Below are 18118 nucleotides of genomic sequence, written 5' to 3' on the forward strand. Positions count from 1 at the left end.
AACACCTGATTTTTTTTCAAAAACGTTTTTTATGCTGGAAGTGTTTTCTAGAAACAGTGCTAAACAGACTCTAAGGGTGCAAGTGTTGTGCAGGCTAGTAGGTATTTGAAGAAGAGATGAGCAACAATGTCTAGATTCAAGGAGTAATTTTTGTAATTTTTCTATTTTCACATGTAACTAAGTAGTTTAATATTTTGAGTGGTTAGGAATTTGAATAAAGTTCTGTCATGGAATTTCCTAAGAGATTGTAAGTCCTACTGATGTTGGAAAATCTTTGGACAAAACAGTGAGGGTAATGTGAGCTTCAGTCTGGTTTTCACAAAGTAGCTGGAAGATATCCCTGTATCTTGTAATCAAAGACATTTTGGCTTTGCCTAAATGCATCCTTAGGAATGGCAAAGGATGATAAGACATTGGAACTAGCTTGATTTTATATCAGACCTTCATCTCTCAAAGTCAACCCTAAACTGACCTTCATTTAATGCACTAAAGGTAGGCAAATATATAATAAAACTGCCAGATGCTTGATTGATCAACTCTTTACATTGATTGATCAATCTAGAGAAATTAATCAAGGGCCCAAGTACAAATCCATCAAAATTGTAACTTGATCAATTGAGGCCTTAAGTTCAGTCTTTGAAATCAGTTTATGTACAAGATCAAGGGATCCAGTATATGAGACTACAAGGACATCGACTGAGATTCAAAAGTCAAATTGGTCAATCCATATAAATGATTTCATTCATAAGCCTTCTTTTTGCATTGTAACTGATGGAAAATGATGGAAAAAACTGGATTCAACTGTCAACTGCTCCTCTCATAATTATGATTGAATGCAGATTCAAACCAATTTTTTTTTTTATCAGAAATCAATATATACTCAGAATTATGATTGAATGCAGATTCAAACCATTTTTTTTTTATCAGAAACGAAATATATATTGATAATAGTCAAGTTCAAGAGAAGGATGAGAAGTACTTCCTGCAAAATATAAAACCTAATCAAAGTAAGACTATACTCCTCCACTATGCAATGATAACTTTTTTTTTTTTTAATAAGTAAATGCAAATGTAATAAGAAAGCCAAAAAAATACACCTAAAAGTATACACAATGTATACAAGGCTAAAACGCTAAAAAAGAGAAGGAAAACACAAAAACCACCAAATTACTTACATCCTAACCAATCAATGAAATCAAGTAAAGACCACGAGCTAGAGCCTACATTAACCCTAACCCAATCCAAAAACATGTACAAAAAGGACCATAAATAGCTTGGTCCATTAGTTCAGTGTCTTAAAAGGCTCTTCTATTTCTCTCCCTTCAAAAGGACCAAAATAAACACAATAAGGCTGCATTTCACGCTTTTTTCCTTTTCTTCCCAACAAAAGAGTCACACCAACTAAGTAAGGAGTCCTTGATAGAAAAGGACATGACCCACTGAACACCGAAAAGAGCAAAGATGAGCTGCCAAATCATGGTTGCCTTGGGATTGTGAAGAAGTAAACGGTTTGTTGATTCCTCTTCAGCTTTGTACATAAAGCACCTACTTGGTAAAGACCATCCCCTCCTTTTTAGTTGATCCATAAATAGAATTCTCCCCTAAAAAGCTTCCCAAGCAAAAAAGCTAACCTTCTTCAATACCCAAAGATTCCAAACAATACTTGAAAGGAACTCTCTAGCATTGCAGGGAGCTAGGGAGGAGTAAAAGGACTTAACAGTGAAGAGGCCTTTCTTTGATATCCACCAATTCATGACATCCTTGTCATCCCTTCTAAGCACTTGTCCATTTAATCTTCTAAACAAAGTTTTCACATGTCTCAATTCCCAATCATTGTTGTGTCTTGTGAAAACAAGGTTCCTATGACCCACTTCCCCTATCCCATCCCACAGTTGGGCAACCTAAGCTTCTCTAAAGGAGGCTAACGAATACAGGCTTGGAAAATCCTCTTTCAAGGAATTCTCTCCACACCAATTGTCCTTCCAAAACTACACTCTTCTACCATTCCCCACCTTAAAAGCCACCCTTTTGCCAAACTCCGCCCATCTATTCCCGATGGCCTTCCAAAGGCCCACCCCATGACTCTCCTTTGAAGCACCAGAACACCAACCTCCCTCTTCCTCTCCATATTTCCTTACAATCACCTATTTCCAAAAAGGCTCGTTCTCAAACGTTATCTACTCCTTTCAAATTACAAATCAATGTCCAACTTAGTTGCATAGCATTAAGTGAGATTCCTCTAAAAGTAGCCGTAAAAGAAGCCCAAAAGGAGGAGTAGAAGTTAAGAAGATCCCACAACATCCCTTTTATTTTGTACTTATCCTCAAAAATCCTAGCATTTTGCTCTTGCCACACAATCCACAATATAGTGAGGCAAGCAATATGCCAAAGAGTCTTGCCTCTGATTTAATTCCTCAACCCTCTAAATGAAATAACCATCATATCTCCAATACTCCTAGGGGGGACCTAAACCAACACACATGGTTTTATAAACACTTTCCCTTTAGGTACACAGTAAGACGTTGACACCTAAACTAGGTCACATGGTTTTTTCCATGAGGATTTTCCACATAAAAATAGTACATCCCAATTAATTTTGCTTATATAAATTGTTTGATTTAAATTAAACATCAAGGTCTAAATAAATCTTCAATTCAAAGTCAATCGTTTACATTAGAATTAATTTCAATAACCTAATTAGGTTGGTTTAATTGAAATTGATAGCATAGATTAATTTGGTAATTGACTATATTCAACTCCTCCCTTTGGTTTATCTAGAGGGAATTGGGTGAGGTGGCAAGGAGTAATATATAAACTCCTGCTCAAGGGGATTGTTCAATATAAGGTTTTCAACTATAGTCTTATGTCAAAAGAGGATAATTTGGACCCCTCCCCTATCCATCCTCAAAGAAAGCAGCTTAATCACTTCGTAATTTTTTGCTTATCAGGAATAATATGAGAAAAGGATTGGCAAGAGAGTAAGAGTACTCTCCCTTGTCGTTGAAACAAACTCCTAGTCTAGGGTTTATATTACCAATGAATAGACATATACGTGCATATATGAGTAAGTGTGTATTAATACACACACATACACACCAGTTCTTATACAAATGTAGAGCCTGACTTCTTCCTTCAAACTCACAATCTGTGGTTCGTATCAGCCAAGCCAACTACAACACACTACACAATCCCACCAGTATACATACACACAAGACAGCTCTTTCATAATACCCACACTCATAAGTAAACTTTGATGGTACAAGTTCTATTGCTCCCTAACCACCAACTCATGTACTAGGTTAAGAAAAGCCTTAAGCACTTCAGAATCTCTGCTCCTTTTTTAAAAATTTTAATAGGATTTACTTAGCTTGTTAATGTAAGGAAAGAATACCTTGCTTTGTTTGCATACCTTAAGACTGACAAAGGCCACTCTATTAGCAGGTGCCAAGTTCCGTTTCTCCATGGTCCAAGTCATTGATTTGAGCCGGGGTAGAATTCCCTATATTATCAAAAGAAAAATATGATTTAGGAAAGCTGCCAAAGATGATATATTCCAAACAAAAGAAAATTTTCTAATTAGTTTGAATATTCCACTGCAGAACCCTATACTTTAGCATGTGTACCAGTAACCATAAATAGAAAATAATTAAGAGAATTATACCAGCCTCCGGAAGTAGCTCTCAACAATTTCCAAATTTAAGATGATAGGTAAATGAAAAACATTTTAATGCTGTCTTATCATTACAGCTCAAAATCAATGTTTGAGCCCAAGTCATAGTCAGCTAATATCTGTTCCAAAGTACTTGAAATGTTGAAGAGAAAGTCAAAAATCAATACATAGAGATAACTTCAGGCTCCTGACTCCAACCTATGTCCATCTTATCAGATATATAGGCAGCACCAACATATATCCTTATAGTTTGACAAAATGCAAGTGTAAACAAAATTACAAGTGTGCATCACACATGCAGGAAGCATTTAAGTTCTGCTCTCCAAAGCATGATTCATGACATGATTAATGCAGTTGACCCATTCTGGAATCTTCTTGGTGCAAGGCCCAGTTCAGATTTCATAACAAGCCACACTACACCTACTGCTGATTTCAATATAGAGATTTTAATTTTAGTCCCCTTATTTTGGACACAGAATCATTTCACAATTTGCTATGAAATTACAGAAAGCTATAATTGGGAATTAAATGTGACAGTACTTGATGATAACTGAAGCATAGCATACAACTTTCATGCTGTAATCACCTGTCAGCCTGCATTCACTAAAGTCATCCCACTTATGTCAATGCTTTCCCAACAAGCAAAACAGTAGTTGAGTCTTTCAGGTGTAAGACATTACCAGGGAGGGCAAAGCCATTTAGGCGAGGAATTAAATTCAAATAAATCTAAAGCACAAAAAAGTATTTCACGCAAATCGAACAAAGGAGACCAGTGAAGGGACAATAAAATGTCTTCACAAATACGTCCATTATGAAAATAAACTCAATAAACTAAACCTTTGGAAAAAACCATCTGAGGAACAAAATGAATCAATTAATTCTGTGTACCAGATTATCGAGAGGACCAACATCACGTTGCAAAGAAATGGGAGCCAAGCATGAAACATTATTATCAACAACATTTGGTGTAGGAGACACAAGATCACTGTTATTGAAATGAGCAATAGAATCATCTTGTCGAGGCCACAATGATGCTGGAGTCTCTGAGGGTGGGAGAGGTGTGAAAGACAGTGGCACATTTGCTTTGACCTGATAGGATACATGGGCCCCTGGCAATGGATACTGGAGAAATTCAAGTAAACAACAATATAATGAAACAGAACAAGCATAAATATTAGTAGAAATGTAAATAATCAAATAAAACACTGATGTAAATTTCTAAGAAAACTCAAACCAATCAGCTTATAATGCAATAATGGCTAGAACTCAATCTACAAAATCATTACTAAGATTCCACTGATATGATTTTTAAACCATCTAAGAACAGCAACTATATTATCCAGAACTCTATAAATTGTTTAAAAGCATCAGACTAAACAACATTGTTCCACATAATATTCAATATTTTCTTGCAGTTACTTTTATAATATCATCTGACATTTAGCAAGGATAAGTGAACGACTTCAAAGTTGACAGGGCACTATCGCAGTCACCTAGAAGGCATCAATGAATCGTCTATGTATTTAAGTCTTAAGTCCATGTCTATAGACTTCTATAATCTTCACATTTTGTTAACTCTTCCTATTCTTTGGACATAAGCCTGTTTCCTACTTAGAAACTGAGCCTCCAACCTTCCAGTGTGAGGCTATGACATAAAGCACCATCAACTAAGCAGTCTAATCTATGCTTTGTCCCTCAAAATTCAACATATGAAAGTGCCTGTGTTTATAGCATGCTCTTCACAAATATGGGTTGAATTTCAAATTTCAGCTAATGAAAGTGCCCATGATTAAAATATGCTCCTCCCGAATCTGTCCAACTAGTGTCTACTGCATGTTTGATATACAAGTTTCAGAAACAGCATTCACTGAACCATTTAATGTCTGTGTGTGCACTAACGCACAAAAGAGAGATCACCTCTTCTCTGGACAAATCCTCCTTCCACTGGTTCTGATACTTCTGGAACAATAATATAAGAAGACTTTGTAGATCAAGTGACAAATCAGGTGGAAACAGCTTCAAAATATCATCACCACTGAAATTTTCGTGTACACTTTTTCGAATAAGCGAGCGAAGGCATGCCAAAACCTATGGTCAGAATGTCACAAATTAGTCATAGGTAAGTGTAAAAATAACTCAGACACTTCAGATATGGGTTACACAAACCTGCATAACATTAAAAACAAAAGAAAGCTGTGTAGTATTTGAAAAAATATATATATGTTTACAGCATATAGAAACATAAAAGAAGCAATCACACATAAATATTAAAAATTGTAATATCATCTAATATTTCAACCCTTTTAGTAATACCCTTTAATATTTCAAATTTTTGTTATTCCCTTGTTGTATAATTCTAATAAATTTGAAAAAAATAACCCATATTATGTCAACATGAGTACTTAGGTGATGTTTGTTTTTTAGCTTAATAGAAAAAAGCTAAAATATATGGCTTTTTCTATTCAATTAAAAGCAACTTGTTGATATCAACTAACATAACTAAAATGAACCCATTATCAATGAGTTCATTTTAGTTATGTTGGTTGATATCAACAAGTTGCTTTTAGTTGAATAGAAAAAGTCAAATATTTTAGTTTTTTCTTTTCAATCAAAAAACAAACACCACCTTAGGACAATTTTAAATCAGAGAGCCAACCACAGAATGCACATTGCACTAAAAAACCTAATCAGCACCTCTTTTAACTAAAATTCAACTAGCATATCAGAGGATTTGTTGCACCCAGATGCAAAACTTTGATCTCCCATGACATGCAAGATCTCTCCAATAAAATGGGGAAACCCCTGATGGCCCTTTATGAACTTAATTATCCAAGAAAAAAAAATCTGGCCAACATACTTTTTTATGTGAAACCAGAATTTTAGTCTAAAAAATATAAAATAACAAATACGTCAATCGGAAGGAAGAGAACTATGCTGCAACATAAGAGTAAAACAAAAACCATAAGCTCCTATCCAAACAAGAGAAAGGAACCAAAAATAAAAAAATAAAAAACCCTCAACCACTATGCCCCTAAAACTCAATCAATGAGAAAAGAAGTCTAAGCAAGTTCCCCAGAATCAGTTCTCCATTGGATGGGCTACATATTTGGGGCCCCTAAGATCATAAAGGCGAAACTGAATTTCAACCTTTTAGAAATATCCCATCTCCTGCTTTGTCCCTGCTCTTTTAAGCTGACTCCAATTCCAATTGACCCAAACTAAATGTGAAAAAAAAAAAAAAAAAAAACTCATCAAAATCAAACTAGACAGCAGTGAGGAAAAAATACATTAATAACGCCCAACAAAAAACACAACAAAGTATATGGGTCATGTACAAAGTACTCTAAGATGCCAAGAAAAAAAAAAAAAAAAAAAAAAAAACAAGGTGCATAAAAAGACAAAAGACATGAAGACCCAACCAATCAATAAAATCTATCATGGTTTAGGAACCCTCATCTATATACATCCTAACCCACAACAAAAGATTACAAAGAAAAATGGATTTAGGAATTTGATAAATAATTTCTTTGTTTTTGAATGCTCTTCGGTTCCTCTCCTTCCACAAAGACCAAAACATACACAATGGGATAACCCTCCAAACCTTCTTCTGCTTTTTCCCCAAAAAGAACCATGTCATCGCAAAAGGATTTCTCTTAATGAACTTGACATCACCCATACAATCTTGAACAAGGAAGACAACAAATTCCATAACACTCTAGATCTAGCACAATGCAGATGGATGTGATCTACTAACTCTTCATCTTTCTTATAAAGAAAACATTTATTCGCCATAGACCATCCCCTCCTTTGCACCCTATCCAAAGATAAAAGTTTTCCCTAATAAATTGATGACCATCATGTAGGAAGAGAAAGATGCAACTATACAAGAAGAAAAGTTACAACACATGGGCTTCTGTTTGATTGCAAAGAAATGGCAAAAAGGCATAAAAGAAATTGGAATTTTTCATAACTGTCACTCCAAGATAAACCTTACAAGTTTTCATTCCTTTTCCTGTGCTTTATCAGCAACCAAATGGAATCAACAGAGAAGTTCATGAGTTCACAAATGGGTCATAAATATCAGTCAACAATTCACTATGATTTGTTTTTCATATTTGAGATTCAAACCAAACCACAAACTCTGAAAGGGCCCAACACTCAATGCGATAGAAATTTAATAATTCAGCTATTTATAACTAAGTCTGTACCGACTTTATTTTACAAGATAGTATCTTACTGAACCCCTATTGTATATTGAAGAATTTCTGAATTCCTTTATTGATCCTTTAGGTACACACCATACACATATATATACACAAATGACTGAATAAGAAAATATCAATCTAGCTTGATTCTCTCCTAAAATTAGGAAACTGAATCATCCTAAATGATCTCTCCTTTTTTATTCCTAAAATACTTTCCTAAATTAAAACCCTAACTTTGAATGCCAAATTTCAACACTCCCCCTCAAGCTGGAGAATATATATCATATAATCCCAGCTTGCAAGTTAAGTCTTCGAAGTTAGGCCTAGGTAAAGCTTTGGTGAGGATGTCTGCGGTTTGGTGCTTGGTAGGAACATAGTTCAATTTAACCGTCTCACTAGTCACCTTCTCTGTGATGAAGTGTCTGTCAATCTCAACGTGCTTGGTCCTATCATAATGCACAGGGTTCTTTGCTATGCTTATAGCTGCCTGATTATCACACATCATCAGAATTGGAGATGAACTCGTTTGTCCCTATTCACTAAGAACCCTTTTTATCCAAATCCCTTCACAGATTCCCTGTGCAAGAGCTCTGTACTCAGCTTCTGCACTACTTCTGGCTACAACTGATTGCTTCTTACTCCTCCAGGTAACAAGATTTCCCCAGACAAAATAACAATATCCAGAAGTGGACCGCCTGTCAATGATGTTTCCTGCCCAATCCGCATCTGAGTATACTTCAGTGTCACGGTTCTCTGTCTTTCTGAAGAATAGACCTTTCCCTGGTGTCATTTTTAAATATCTAAGAATCCTGTAGACTGCTTCCATGTGTTCCTCAGTGGGGCTGTGCATGAATTGACTTACAGCACTCACTGCAAAGTCAATATCTGCCGAGTGTGTGAGAGATAAATCAAGCGTCCGACGAGCCGCTGATATCTCCCCCTGTCTACCGGTGTACTTTCTTTCTCGATACCAAGTTTCTTCTGACTATCCATAGGAGTATCAATTGGTTTGCATCCAAGCATACCGGTCTCCTTAAGAAGATCGAGTATGTATTATCTTTGAGAGACTACAATTCCCTTCCTTGATCTAGCCACTTCCATACTAAGGAAATATTTCAAATTTCCAAGGTCTTTAACTTCAAACTCTTCTGACAAATACTTCTTCAAATTTTGTAATTCCTCCATATCATTCCCAGATAGAATAATATCATCAACATAGACTATCAATATGGTCATTTTCCCGGCATGAGACTTCTTGACAAATAGAGTATGATCAGCCTGACCTTGTTTGTAGCCCAGCTTCAGGACTGCTTTTGTGAATCTATCAAACCAGGCTCGGGGAGATTGTTTAAGTACAAGGATTTTTGGAGTTTGCAAACCTGATTCTTTGCCATACTTCCTTCGAAACCAGGTGGTATTTCCATGTAGACTTCCTCTTCTAGGTCACCATTTAGAAACGCATTTTTTATGTCCAGTTGTTGCAAGCACCAATCTTGATTGACAACCAATGAGAGAAGAATCCTGATAGTGTTTAGTTTTGCAACAGGAGCAAAAGTCTCCTGATAGTCTATCCCATAGGATTGTGTAAACCCTCTAACTACCAAACGAGCCTTGAATCTCTCGACTGATCCATCTGCTTTGTATTTTATGATGAAAATCCACTTGCACCCCATGGGCCTCTTCCCAACCGGCAAATCTGTGATAGTCCACGTCCCATTCTTCTCAAGTGCATCAATCTCATCTTGTACTGCCTTCTTCCATTCTGAAATTTTGAATGTCTCTTGTATTGTGTTGGGAACCTGAGTATCATCAAGAGAAGTAGCAAATGCTCTGTAAGATGGTGATAACCCTTCATATGTAACATAATTCTCAATTGGATGATCTGTACATCTCCTAACACCCTTCCTCAATGCAATCGGCAAAGTAGAATCATCAATGCTGGGAATTAACACCTCTCCAGCCCTATCCTCACCTATGTTCTCTTCAGGAAGACTTGAATTGGAGTCAATATATTGGCCACATGTTGATTGTGATCCGTGCTCTAATTCCTGTCTTTTCCTCCTCCTGATGTAAACTTGTAAGTTCTCATTAGCAAGTTGTGGGGCTATAGGTTGAATAGGCATGGGAGACTGGATGGTCACAGGAGAAGGAACATTTGTGTGCTGGGCTGGCTGGACTGATGACGGCATAGGTGTGGACAACTCAGTGGGCGCGGAAGGATTTGGTGACTCTGAGTGAAAAGAAGGTACACCCTCAAGAAGAGACTCCCAAACTTGATGTTCATTCATGGTCTCCCCCTGAACATGAGATTTGGGATAGAAGAAGACATGTTCAAAGAAAGAGACGTCCATGGTGGTGTAAAATCTTTTGTTGGTTGGAGAATAGCATTTGTACCCTTTTTGGGTTGGAGAATACCCTAGGAAAATGCACTTATTGGCTCGAGGAGCAAATTTGCTACGATTTTGAGGATACACATGAACGAATGTCGTGCAACCAAATACTTTGAGTGGTAAATCAGAAGAGGCTGCACGGGTGTGAGGAAATTGTTTTAAGAAAAGTTGACGTGGGGATTGAAAAGTAAGCACTCTGGATGGCATACGGTTAATCAAATAGGTAGCTGTGAGAATAGCTTCCCCCCAGAAATAGTTTGGAACATTAAAGGAAAACATAAGGCACCGGGCAACCTCCAAGAGATGTCTATTCTTGCGTTCAACCACCCCATTTTGTTGTGGGGTGTCAACGCAAGAACTTATGTGGATAATGCCGTGATTTTGAAGATAAGTACTGAGACTACTAGTAAAGTATTCCTTTGCATTATCTGACTTGAGGACTTGAATTTTGGAATTGAATTGATTTTGAACCATAAGATTGAAGGTTTGAAAAATGTGTCCGACCTCTGACTTTTCTTTCATAAGGAAAACCCATGTTACCTGTGTATGATCATCAACGAATGTCACAAACCATCGAGTGCCAGAAATATTTTTTATCCGGGAGGGACCCCACACATCACTATGTACTAGAGAGAAAGCAGTCGAAGGTTTGTATGGGATTTGAGGATATACTGTTCGAGTATGCTTTGCAAACTGACAAATTTCACAGTGATAAGATGCTGGATTTTTATTGATAAATAATTTGGGAAACAATTTTGCAAGGTAAACAAAGCTAGGATGACCAAGGCGATAGTGTAACATTATAATCTCACTATCTTTATTGACCTTAGAATTTGACACAGAATTGAAAGACTCTAACATACTCTGAGACTGTACGCAACTTGCTTGAGAGACTTGGTTTGAGAATTGGCCACATGAGAGGAGGTAGAGCCCGGAACACAGTTCAGCACTGCCAATCATCTTCCCCGATTTCAAGTCCTGAAAAACACACGAGTTCGGATAAAATTTAGTAACACATTGGAGATCACAGGCCAATTTGCTAATGGACAAAAGATTACAATCCAAGTTTGGAACATGGAGAACAGAGTCAAGATATAAGTCTTTAGTAAGTTTATAGAACCTGTCCCGGCAATTTTTGACTTTGAACCATCAGCAATATGGACGGATGAATGACCATTACTTGGCTTGTAATTTTGAAGAATGGCAGCATCTCCTGTCACGTGATCAGAAGCACCTGTGTCCACTATCCACGACTTCATTCCTCCTCGATTAGCAGTGAAGGCTACACCGGTAGTACTACCACTGCCAACTTGGTTTAATAGTTTCTGTAGCATCTCCATCTGCTCTTTGTTGAATGGACTCGGCTCGGGAACAGATGTGCTCTCAGAGTTGGCAGGCACGTGTGCTCTGCCATCTCTGTCAAACCGTGGCTTTGGTTTCCAATCAGCCGGTTTGCCATGAAGCTTCCAGCAAGTCTCCTTATAATGGCCTGGTTTCTTACAATAATCACACCAAGGCCTATCCCGTTTCTGACGATCTCCACCACTACTATTAAATGACCGAGCAGCAAGGGCAGAGGCATCCAATGTTGGGGTAGGTTGCTCTTTGGATCCCATCATCACTTTCTTTCTACTTTCTTCATGTCTAACCTCTGAAAAAGCCTCCCTGAGACTTGGCAGGGGTTTAATGCCCATGATTCGGCCTCTAACATCATCCAATTCCCTGTTTAGTCCTAGGAAAAACTTGAACAGTCTCTTGTGTTCCACAATTTTCCTGTATGTTGCTGCATCATCAGAACATTTCCATGAGTAAGTCTCGAATAAGTCAAGGTGCTGCCAATACCTTGTGAGTGTGTTGTAATACTGAGTAACTGTTTGCTCTCCTTGGCGGAAGTCATGTAGGGCTGATTCAACCTGAAAAAGTTCTGAAGTATTTTCAGAACTTGAGTAAGTTTCTTTAGCTGCATCCCATATGTCATTTGCAGTCCCAAACAGCAAGAAATTTTCACCTATGTCATTGTTCATGGAATTGATAAGTCATGACATAATCATGTTGTTTTCAATCTTCCACTTCCTGAAACCCGGTTCTATAGTTTCTGGCATGGCTGCTTCTCCAGTGAGGTACTCATCCTTTCCTTTACCGCAAATGAACAGCAACACAGATTGTGACCACTGTAAATAGTTATGGTCATTTAATTTGTGTCCTGTGATGAGAATAGGAGAGGAATCACTGCCACCAAGGTTTGGAATTTCAGATATGCCCCCTGATTCTGGTGACGTGACGCTGGATACTTGTGATGATGCCATTCTGTATTTTGTCATGGACCGGAAAGGTAGAAGAACACTTCCCAAGGCACGTGCAGGGATTGGAGTTGAGAAAAAATAGCCGGAGGACGTCAGAAAAACTGATCGGAGGGCCCGCGGAGGCAAAAGAACCTCAAAAGAGGCACGTGCAGGGCTCGGATGGCAGAAACAAGTACGAAGGGTGGCTGGTCGGCGTCAGGCGAGCCTGTAGTAGGAAGCGCGTCGCCAGAAAGTGGCTCACGCGCCCTCACGCGCCGGCGCGTGAGATGCAGTCGCCGGCCGGAAAAACGCGCGTGGGCGGCGCGTGGATGGTTTCTGGCTCCGGTGCTTTGGGAAGAGTTGGAGATCTCCTCTAGGCGCTCCTTGCGGTGTGAAAAAAAACCGTCGCCGGAAAAGTTCGCCGGCGGTGAATGTTTTCTGACGACGATTCGACCGACCGGAAAGCGTTTCCTCCCTTGGCTCTAAGAACAGGGACTGATGACTGGAATGAGAGATGGCCAGAGAGAGAGATGGCCAGAGAGATTTGGCCGGAATGAATGATGGCCTGAATAAGAAGTGGCCAAAAGGGATTAGGGTTTCAGAAAAACTGGCTCTGATACCATGAAGAATTTCTGAATTCCTTTATTGATCCTTTAGGTACACACCATACACATATATATACACAAATGACTAAATAAGAAAATATCAATCTAGCTTGATTCTCTCCTAAAATTAGGAAACTGAATCATCCTAAATGATCTCTCCTTTTTTATTCCTAAAATACTTTCCTAAATTAAAACCCTAACTTTGAATGCCAAATTTCAACATATATCATCTGCTTTAACATTGTAACTTCCATAATCACTCAAATGAAAAACAATCAAAGTAGATCAGACCTACCTTACTCAGAGAAATGAGAGAATGATTGTCCTATTACACATGTAATTTTTCGCTAGCATTTTGGAATAATTCGTTTTTACTCTTTTGAGGCTTGAGAATAAAAATCAAAGCAAAATTTGCTCCCATGATAGAAGTACTCTCAAAATGCAAAGCAAACCATAATATATATAGAAAAGTCAAAATATTGAATTATTTTCTTCCAACATTTTTTAACTTTGTAGCCTTCACCAACTTCATTTGACAATATCATATCTTATTAAACCACCATGAAATGTCATCCCCTTAACATTTTACTTCCATAAATACTCAAATAAAGACCCAACAACAAAGTAGAACCAGACCCGTTCATAAACCACCCATAGAAATCAGACTCATGTCATAAATCAGTACCATTAGGAAAGCAATGTACAATCACTTCTTTTTGCTTTTGAAACTTGGAAGGCTGAGGTTCAAAGCAATTTTTGCTCCTAAAATTAACAGTAATACTTCAAAATGCAAAGCAGAGTTAGCACCAACTTCATTATACTATATCATATTTTACTGAACCAATACAGCATCATCTCTGCATTACTTGGTAGCTTCCATAACATCAAATCAAGAACTAACATCAAAGTAGAACCAGACCCACCAAACAAATCATGTATAGAAATGAAAGAAGGCTGACCATGCTCAGTTCATATTTTGGAAGCACTTCTTTTATTTTTTACTTTTTGCAGTTTATTTTCACTCACTTCCCCTGAGTTTTGAATTAAATCCTTAGTTCGAAATTTCATCAAATACATCCTGACCCTTCTCATTTGTTAATTTCACTCACCTCCCCTTTGACAACTAACAAAGATATTCCACAAAATTTCAAATTAATAGTGGATAAATATATTTAGCCCAAACCAGGGGTGAGTAAAATTAACCCTATTTTTTGCTCTTATGGGTGAAAAATAAATCAATTTTTCCACTTAAGAATTAGCAAAACCCGCAATCAAAAAAAGATGTTATCATGAAAATGAAAGACTTGATTTATATTCTTTAAGCAAAATATAATAAACAAATGAAAGAAAGATCTACCTATTTATCTCCCTAGTAAATAGGTACTGTTTGGTTAGCATCTTGGAAGCATTTTTTTTGCCTTTGAAAAGTAACAAAAGCACTTCTAAAACGCTAAACAAACCGGGATACTATCTTGGTCCTTTTTCCTACATTTCTCAGCAACCAAACAGAGCAAAATACTAGACTGAACATAAAGCATGAAAATAGACAAAATGAGAATTGGGATTCTACTGGGTCAACCTGTTGATGGTTCTCCAATAATCAAAATCTTGATTTTTAATTTTCTTTCTTACATTTTCTCAGCAACCAAACATAGCAAAACATGAATAAATGCAAATACAGTGAAATTGGGATTTTACTGGGTCCACTTGTTGGAGTGATGGAAGACTGAGAAGGGACTGGAGGTGAGATTTTTGTTGAGTTGAGAGTCCGGTTTTCCTGGTTTTCCAAAGGGTTTCAAGGATTTCTTCAATGGCTTCCTCTGATTTTGTGCCTGATAGCTTGTGCAGATGCTGGTACAGTGTTTCCTCCATTTCCCTCTCGCTTTTCGGCTTGTTGAAGTGAGTATAGTATAGTGGGATATTTGGAGGTTTAGAGACCAACAAGTAGGAAAACTACGTCTGTTTGGTGAGAAAAGAAAAACGTTTTCTCGACAAACTGGAGGAAAAAGAAAAAGATGAATCCTGTGCTCCTTTCCTTTCTAACCTTTTTCTTAACTCGTTTTTATTAAAAAGATATATTGATTGATTTTATTTCTAAACAATCGAATATAAAATAGAAAAACATTTTGGATGAGAAAAAAATATTTTTTTTGGTAAGAAAGCAAATAAGGGAGATAGAAAACCAAAGAGTCATGGCATGAGAGATATCTTTCAAGAGTGCGCTAGAGAGGAAAGATGAAATGATTCAAAGCTATGACATACAGCCCATCGTTTTAAGGTTTTAATGTGAAGAGAGGTGAGGTAAAATAATCAAGAAAAAAAATTCATAATGGGATTTAACCATTTTTGAAAATTGTTTTTCAATGATTTATAGAATTAAAATTTATTTGAAAACCTAAAATATTTTTTACCTACATAAAAATAACTTTGGGAAAAGTGGGTTTTGAGTCTTTTGACTCACGAATTTAAAAAATTATAAAAAAAGAACCCGATTTTTATAAGTCGATTTTATATTCATCAATTTAAAAATATTTTAAAATATACGCTTTTTTCTCATAAGTTAAATAATTATTTTTTAAAATAAATTTTTATTTGATAATATTAAATAAAATTATCTAAAATTAATTTATCATTTTAATTTGATAAAAATGTTTTATAAATAAATATATTATAGATTTTTTATTATAGATACAAATCATTATGAAAAATTTCTTTAGGATTCTCAAGTGATAAATAAAATATTTCAAATCTCCTAATTATTAATAATTTAATATTTTGTATTATATAAATCCTTTTATCTTCTCATATTTTTTTAATAAAACTGAATAAAAATTTTATTAGCTGATATAACAATACAATTAAAACTAAAATGCATAAAAAAAATTACAATTAAAAACTTAAAAAACTTAGAAATTAAAAAAAAAAATACTCTTATTGTATTTTCATCTCTTTCTCTCAATATCCATATTTTCTACCCCAGAGTGCTTTAACCAAGTGAACCTTTTTTTTTTAATTGTTAAAATTTATTATTTTATTAATCTCAAATCAATTCTCACGATAAATTTCTTTAAAAAAAAAAAATTGTTAATTAATGTTACTAACATTCAAGTAAAAATGTCATTTTAGAAAATAATTATTCAATTTATGAAAAAATGTATATATTTTTAAATATTTTAAATGAACGAATATAAAATTAATTTATAAAAGTTAAAATTCTTTTTATATATATATTTTTCAAATTAATGAAAGTTTCCTATTGCTGATATACAAGAATAGGAATTTTTGGAGTAAAATCAATACCATTTAGACTAGGATTTGAAGTAGAAGGTCTTGCAAATATAAAATCTTGATTAAATGAATATCTAGAAGCGGGACTAAATTCTACTTGAATAGTACCATCTGTATGTTGTATGATTTTTGAAGGAGTTGTTAATGGTTTAATTGGTTTTGGAAGAGTTAAATCTTTTAATTCCCATTGACCTCCTTGAGTAATTTCATTCCATTTTAATTTTTTAGGAACAAAAGCTTGAGTATTATTAGGATTATATTGTGATAATAATGTTTCATTTTTGACAGATTGACATATAGCTCTAGGATTTAATTGGATTTTCATGACTTTATAATATATCCTATAAATTATTGCTATAGTTTGAGCTTCTTCTACAAAATTCATATTTTTGGTTTTAACGTTTAAGGTTAAACTTGAAAGAATACTTGGGTCATTTATATTCATGGAAAAGTTTGGAAAACAATTAAAATAAACGGGACCATTAGCAAGGTTTGAATCAATCATGCTAAGGACGGAATCAGTAAATCTTGTTGACCTAGCGTCTCTTAAACAAACAAAAACAGGAATATCTAGACCTAAACGAAACAAAGGTTTTATGGCAACTTGAACTAATCCTATTTGAATATAATTAAATTTCTTCCTATGATAATTAATAGTGTTTTGACTCAATAATTGAAAACTTTCTAAATTTTGATTAAGAGATATAATTTTTTCTTCAGTTTTTATTGAATAATTTTGACTAATTTCGAAATTTCCTTGTTGATATATTGTATTAATTTTCATGTGAGGAATTGACCAATTATGTAATTGATTTTCTATTTGTGCTATATTTATTTCTTGACTATTAACAATATTTTGTGCAAGTGATGGATATGCAGAATTATCTTATGAAGATGCAGAACTATCATTAGACCTAAGAGATCTGGAAAAACTACCTCTACTTAATCTCCTTATAATATTACTCATTGTAATAGAAAATAATCACAATTTTATCCTTAATCAATTCAGATAATTTCCTGAACAGGGACCACCACAAGCAGATCAACACGGAACTTACGCTCCTTCTGCCCTAAAACACCGCTATCACAGGCTGACCAATCCATTCACAGGAAATTCAACCCGAACTAAGTCAGGACTAAATCTATGATTAATTACTGTTCCAACTCATAACACCACTCAAGTCTCAAGCAAAACGTGGCTCTGATACCATTTGCACCCAGGACATACAACAGTTCATGCACGCAATAATTAATTGTCTAATGAGCTTCAAGCATAAAAACGAAAATATTTAATGTATAATTCTATCTAATTTATTGTAGAAATTTAAACATAAAAACACATATATTTGAATCTGAAAATTTTGTTTATTGAAAATATATCTTGATTACAGAGAGTTGATGAATACAAGCTGGTTGACAGTAGAGGGATGACTCAAATTGATGAATACAACAGACTGAATGAAGAAAATTATAAGAGAAAAAATTTTGAACTCTCAATTTCTTACTATCTCTAGCTCTCTAAGTTCTCTTGCCTCTTTTACCCTCTGCCTGATGAAGAGGGATGTGGCTCTATTTATAGATGATGAAATCAGACTTGAATCTATCTTGATTCTTCAATCTTGAATAATTTGAAATCACATTTATTGATTTATATGAGCATTCACAAATACCATCACAA

General features: G+C 35.5%; 1 protein-coding gene across 5 annotated transcripts in view; it reads right to left on the minus strand.

Annotated features, from left to right (window-relative positions):
- The window catches only part of LOC117920991, a 32894-nt gene extending 17624 nt beyond the window's left edge, over positions 1 to 15270 (minus strand). For 2 of the 5 annotated variants that reach the window (XM_034838725.1, XM_034838724.1), the window contains exons 1-4: positions 14851 to 15270; positions 5588 to 5758; positions 4559 to 4792; positions 3410 to 3499 (exon numbers count right to left, since the gene is read on the minus strand). In XM_034838725.1, coding sequence (XP_034694616.1) covers positions 3410 to 3499; positions 4559 to 4792; positions 5588 to 5758; positions 14851 to 15024 — 669 coding nt within the window. In that variant the 5' untranslated portion in view covers positions 15025 to 15270. The remainder of the gene's footprint in view (positions 1 to 3409; positions 3500 to 4558; positions 4793 to 5587; positions 5759 to 14850) is intronic. The other 3 variants (XM_034838728.1, XM_034838726.1, XM_034838727.1) reach the window with 3 other exon arrangements.
- Between the last annotated feature and the right edge of the window lie 2848 nt (positions 15271 to 18118).

This window comes from Vitis riparia, chromosome 8, assembly GCF_004353265.1.
Source record: "Vitis riparia cultivar Riparia Gloire de Montpellier isolate 1030 chromosome 8, EGFV_Vit.rip_1.0, whole genome shotgun sequence".
Classification (NCBI taxonomy): Eukaryota; Viridiplantae; Streptophyta; class Magnoliopsida; order Vitales; family Vitaceae; genus Vitis; species Vitis riparia.